Source organism: Schistocerca piceifrons, chromosome 3 (genome assembly GCF_021461385.2).
Source record: "Schistocerca piceifrons isolate TAMUIC-IGC-003096 chromosome 3, iqSchPice1.1, whole genome shotgun sequence".
In the NCBI taxonomy this organism is placed as follows: domain Eukaryota; kingdom Metazoa; phylum Arthropoda; class Insecta; order Orthoptera; family Acrididae; genus Schistocerca; species Schistocerca piceifrons.
The window spans coordinates 937,264,599-937,270,646 of record NC_060140.1 but is presented as its reverse complement, the minus strand read 5'-3'; the positions used below and the strand labels follow the sequence as shown (position 1 = coordinate 937,270,646).

Below are 6,048 nucleotides of genomic sequence, written 5' to 3'. Positions count from 1 at the left end.
ATTAGGTAATACGTAGTTGCCTCATATATCTTAGGACATATAGTATTTCAATGAGAAAGGTACATACCTTCAGCTTTAAAGAAAGAACAAAAGAGAAGCTAAAATGTCATTATAAATCATCTCAAGACACCAATGGCATGAAAGTAGTGTCACGTAAACAGGAGTAAGGAGGATAACCATTTACCTGACGAGAAATATGGCATGTGAAACACACATCTGATGTGAAATTTTATGGCTTATGGGAGGAGGAGGAGGAGGAGGAGGGGTGTTTGAAACTCAACAATTATCAAAAAGCTAAAAGTGGGGCCTGTTAACACATTTTGTATCTATGTCATTGTTATGACAATCACAGAGCAGGTGCACTGAGAAAATGAACACACAACTTTATTTTATTGAAAACAAAGTAAAGATTTTATACCATGTTTTTAAACTCAGACAATACTATATAAGTAAAGACATTCATGAAAGCCTTCAGCAATACAAAACTCGAAATGATTGGGACAGTGCTATACAAAGTAAAATCAACAGTGACATGCTGTAACTAAAAGGGGACTGAGATAAGGAATGAAGTAAGGACTTCTAAAACATATTGACTTTACTAAACAAAGTGAGTTTTGCGAATTGATTTGCAATATTGATCAACATAAGGGTAAAGTTTATTAAGTGATTTTTTGTGATTGAACAATTGTTTAATCAGTTATAAATGATATATACATTACGTAATGGAAGTAAAATAATTTGTAAATGTTTACAAATAATGTGTGAATTACTACTAAAGGAACTTATGGTAATAAGCATACATGCTGCACAACCAGCTGTGGGACATGACAGTAGTTTGTGGATGATAGTAGCAAATATTATTCATCGCCTTATTCACTACCGCCTCCAATATCCAGTTTTTAATTCCTCCACTATTTCTATGACTATTTTACTTTCCACGATTGCCTACACATTATAATCCACCTTCCTGATATGAACTGAGTGAATCCTCCCTTATACCCCTATATAAATCATTTGTACACCTATTGTTTTTTCTTTTCATCCGTTTCACATAAATTCTTCTTTCTTTTTGATTTCTTTCATAGTCCTCTATTTGGTTCCATTAATTTCCAACATGGAATTATTCTTTCTACATAACTTCTCTCTCTACCCCCCCCCCCCCCCCTTCTGCGTCATCATGCCCTCTAGTGCATTCTCTTTATCCACCAAAGAAGGAAGTTCCCAAACTCAGAGAATGTGTTACATTTTTCACCACTGTATTTGTGGGTTTTAAAACTAACTGAATTAGACTTTTTGATTCAGCACAAGGTCAACAATTTTTGTTTTCATCTCACTTGTGTGGATATATTTTGATTAGAAGAAGGATTGGGTAACTGAAATTTGCAGAAGATGAATACATATGAAAAGATATCCATACAAAGAATAAGAAAGCATTTACATCACAGTTGTGAAAAAGTGCACCTACAACAGAAGAATATAAGCTATTTGTGACACTATGAAAAACAAATGTAATGAGACACCTTATCTCTAAATCAGTTGAAATGGTCAAATGCCAGCTGGAATAATGAATTTACAAAAAAACTTACTTAAAAAAAGCTTGCTTTCAGGCAAAAGCAATACTGGGTGATTAGAATAAATATTCATGCCACATTCTCATTAATCTACGAAGAGTATGTATGTTCATGCATTTTATTGCACACATAATGGAGTTCCATTTGTCCTCCTCACAGAGTCCACATAAAACTGCTTGACCAACCAAAAGACTGATTACAATCCCATTATTTCGACATCACACTGAAATTCGCATTAAGTACATTATACGTCATAATGAAATCCTGTATTACCAGGAAAACTTATAACATAGAATGAGAAATATGGGGAGTAAAACGAAAGAAAGGAAGCAGCTTTATAATCACTGTTTGCCGAATGTTAAATCAACGCTTATTTGTACAAAATGTTCAAAACCATTCCCACTTGGTAAGTGTAGTTTATAATGCCTTTAACTGGTTTACCATATTCTTTTCCAACATATATGATTTGGTCCAACATCTATAGAACATTACATTGAAGAAATTATATATTTATATATATATATGTGTATATAAAAGAACTGTACAGGCAATTTCTTTTAGCAACTCACATTCTGCACACATTCCAACATAATTAATAAAATAAAAATTTGCTTAAAATTGCACATTGAAGTTTTCCCTAACAGATGTAGAACTAAATGCCCAAATTCCATATGCTGTGCCACTCAATATTACCTTCATATTGTACTTAATAAGAAGAGAATTCTAGATAAATACAAGAATGTGTAAATGTATTGCTAGACAGACATAAATACTTCATTATATACATTTGAGCGGTCACATCTGGAAATCTCTATCACTGTTCCAAAGTATTGCATACACAAATGGTGCATAAGTACAAGGAATTGCAAAACATGAGGCACATAATAGCATCTCCACATTACACGCTAACTGGTTATTTCGTTCACCTGCCATATCAGAGAAAAAGTAACAAAGTTCTTCACAATATTCTCTGTGCGAAGAAATAAATACGAAGATACAGAAAAATTTAATAGGCAAAAGTCTGATCATGAATTGCATTCCTGGTATAGTCTAAATTTAAGAACCATATTGAAACAAAAATGTAGAATGACGCACATCACAATCATGGGACATTTCATGTCACTTGTAAAGACATAAATATAATACAGTTACACTTATTCTCAGAAAAGAAAATTAGGTAGCACAGAGACCACGTAAATCACTGTCAACCTTACAAAAAAGTCTGAGTATAAGAAGCACTTTTCAACACACATAGTAACTTCAGTGACAAGTGTAGCTTTTGTGGTATGTAGCACAGTAACATTGACACGAAAGTTCACATATCACCAGCTGATGCCCACGACAAACCCGAGGAGGAGCTTGACTGGGCAGGTGCCGTACCTCATTTACCCATTCCGACCAATGCTTCGTCCATCAATTCGTCATCAGTGATGCATGGTGACACAGAATGGGGAGAGGGGGTCACCAGGGGTGAGGCAGCTGGAGCTGGTGATTTGACTATGTGCACAGAAACAGATGGTGAACCTGCAGGAAAGGCAGGTGGTGGAGGGGGAAGAGGAGGAGGTGGGCTCCGTCTACGGCAAGGAATAGAAGGCCCTGCCACTTGTAATGACTGTTTGGCAGCTGAAAAATCTAACAGCAGCTCTGCTGCTTCCTGTGCAGAGGGAGCGTGCGAAGAGACTGTATCTGCAATAGGTCCCGAGTCCGACATTTCAGAACTATTATCACCGGACGGCAACACCGAAAGTGAACCCGCTACTGTTGCTGCTACTGGAAACCTTGCAGAAGGCGAAGAAGGTCGTGGTGGGGCTATGGGTTGTGAGGGAGTTTGCTGAAGCTGTAAAGACAGTACCTGTCTTGTACCAGGTACAGGACTTTTATTACCTTCGGCTACTACTGATTTTCCTGGCACAAATTTAGAATCGGGTCTATCTTGCACCGGCTGAATCACTCTGTCCACCACAGTTGACCTGTCGCTGCCCAGTGACACTGCTGTTGAGTTCGACCCACTGTTGCGTGCTGATAATTTGGGTATCTGAAATTTGGTATCGAGGCTTTTAAGTGGTGGCAGTGCTACCTCCAGTTTGGAAGATGTTCCAGTTCTGAATGGATCAGCAGCTACAGTATCCGTTCCGAGAGCTGCACCACTGCCTTTACGACTGTCACCCGGTTTACCACCAGCACCAAATGGAGATCCAAGTCTGTCACTGGATCCCTTGGCAGGGCGTGCCGTTTTCCCATCTCGTGTGCCCGTCTTCGGCGAACCACCGAGTTGCTTGGATCCACCAGTTTTGGAACTACCAGCCTTGCCACTACCGCCAGTCTTGTTCGACGTGTTTGCCGGTGAACGAGCTCCACTCACAGACCCAGATGACGCAGCAACTGTCATCACTCCTGTTCCGGTTGCTGCTGTAGATGCAGATCCTGATGTGGTACCATTTGATGGTGATGTCTGTGACCTAGGTGGGCCACCTGAATGTGGTTTCTTTGAGGCAGGACCACTATTGACACCAGGCTTCAAACCAGTATGTGTTTTTGGGGATCCCGTACTTCCTGTCGACGAACCACTCGACTGATTGCGGCTTGCTGGCTTCGAGTCTTTGGTTCGTGTTTTATTGATAGTAAGTTTTATACCATCAGAACTGGGTTTTACCATGTACTCACCAGGCTGCTTAGGTCCAGTGGTGTTTCCACTATTTCCTCCTGCTCCAACTGTACCAGGAACACCACCTGACCTGGAACCATCTTTTACTATACTGTCACCTTGTTCACAATGCTGTGCCGTTAGCTTATCAATGACAGCTGACAGTGAGCCCTTTCGCTTGCCTGTGGGATTAGTGCCAGGTGCTCCTTTGCCTCCACTGCTGCTTCCACTGCCACTTGTGCCACTAGGAGGTGTTGTTCCACCACTAGAAGCACAACTCGTATTCACTCTCTCGAGAGTAAGATTGCTTGATGACAAATCCAGTTGTTTCAATTTCACACTTGATGACTTCAGTTTTGGACTTGATCCAGATCCTGTGAAAGGACAAAACACAGTGCCTGGATACCACTCCAGAATGATATAAAATGAACTTAACGTAACTACTATCAATACATGAGACAAGAAGTTTTTGATATAATGAGCTTAAGAACAGACTATGTTTCTGGCAATGGCTATTTTATCCTCCTGGATGACGGAAAAAGAATCGCTAAGTAATATTTCTGTCTGAGAATGGTGTCATTACTTGCATATTGTACCAATAATAGGAACAAGAATTATAACACTATTTGAAATAAAAAAAAGGACTGACTACTTACCAACTGCTGGAACAAGACCAAGAGGATCAGAAATATATGGGGTACATACGATGTGACTCTCATCACTGTTTTAGCTTTGCACTAATTCTACAGCTCAAATAAACTCAATTGCACATGTCATTTATCAGTTTGGAAGTCATCAGAGTCTGTAAGAATACTGATCCTAATGCTTTTATTAATTAATCCAGCTATTGCTAACTGGGGAGATTCCCACATGCTTATGTTATTTCACAATCGCATCACCATTGGTTGGTGGACCGTTAAACAGATCAGCAGGCAGAAGGCTAACCATCAGCAGAAAAACAGAGTGCATCATTAGGCTATGAAACTTTCGTCCACCACCTAACACACTGACAGCAACAAGTAATTTGCAGTTCTATATCTGTTCACCTACTGAACATACCATGAGCAATACAGCAATAGGTAGTAAGTGAAATGTATGTGGTTGTCATACTGTTAAGAAGTCTTTCACAGCAGTACTGTTAAACAGAATGTTTTCAGTTCTCTTTCCACATCAACTACACCTAAAATCTGAAGTTTTCAAGAAAGGTCCCCATCACTTTTGATAAGAACAAATAACTATTAAAAATGCAAACATGTTTTACTTTTTATGCTTAATTGTTAGTTGTCAAATTACAATTGGCTAGCTAGCATCACCATTATGCCATGGAGATTGCAGGGAATTTACAACCCATCTTACCCACCCAGCCAGAAAAATAATAGAGCTGAGGTGCTCTGTTCAAAAATGTCTTGGTATCAGGGTACCAGATATTTACAATATTTCCCAAGTATTCAGATAAGACAGTTTGTTTGTACAGTTTTAGAAAACAGTGCTTGGTATCAACACTAAGTCAAATAAAGAAATCTTGAAAAGTTAAAAATGTGTAAACAAAGCCTCATGAAGATCATTTTCCAGAATACACTTCTTATATCAAGCATGTGCTAAATTACAGATATTAGCAATGTACTTCGTAATGCACAGTAGTATAAACTTCATGCAGGAGGACAGCAGAGCAGTGTACTTAATAGTATACATTCTGACATGATATAGGCAACCAAGTGAACCCTATTTGAAATTGTTTAAAGGAATAGGTGTATGGCATTGTTTGATGGGAGACCTCAAGAGGTTGTTCACTTGCCTAGGTTTTCCTCTTCTGCACACAATGATCTCTTTCCA

General features: G+C 38.8%; 1 protein-coding gene across 1 annotated transcript in view; it reads right to left on the bottom strand.

The window, feature by feature from the left end:
* Positions 1–2,181: 2,181 nt before the first annotated feature.
* Positions 2,182–6,048, bottom strand: part of LOC124787820 (mediator of RNA polymerase II transcription subunit 1-like) — a 237,130-nt gene continuing 233,263 nt past the window's right edge. Inside the window, exon 13 of the mRNA XM_047254752.1 lies at positions 2,182–4,589. Within this exon, the coding sequence (XP_047110708.1) occupies positions 2,953–4,589 (1,637 nt within the window). The 3' untranslated portion in view covers positions 2,182–2,952. The remainder of the gene's footprint in view (positions 4,590–6,048) is intronic.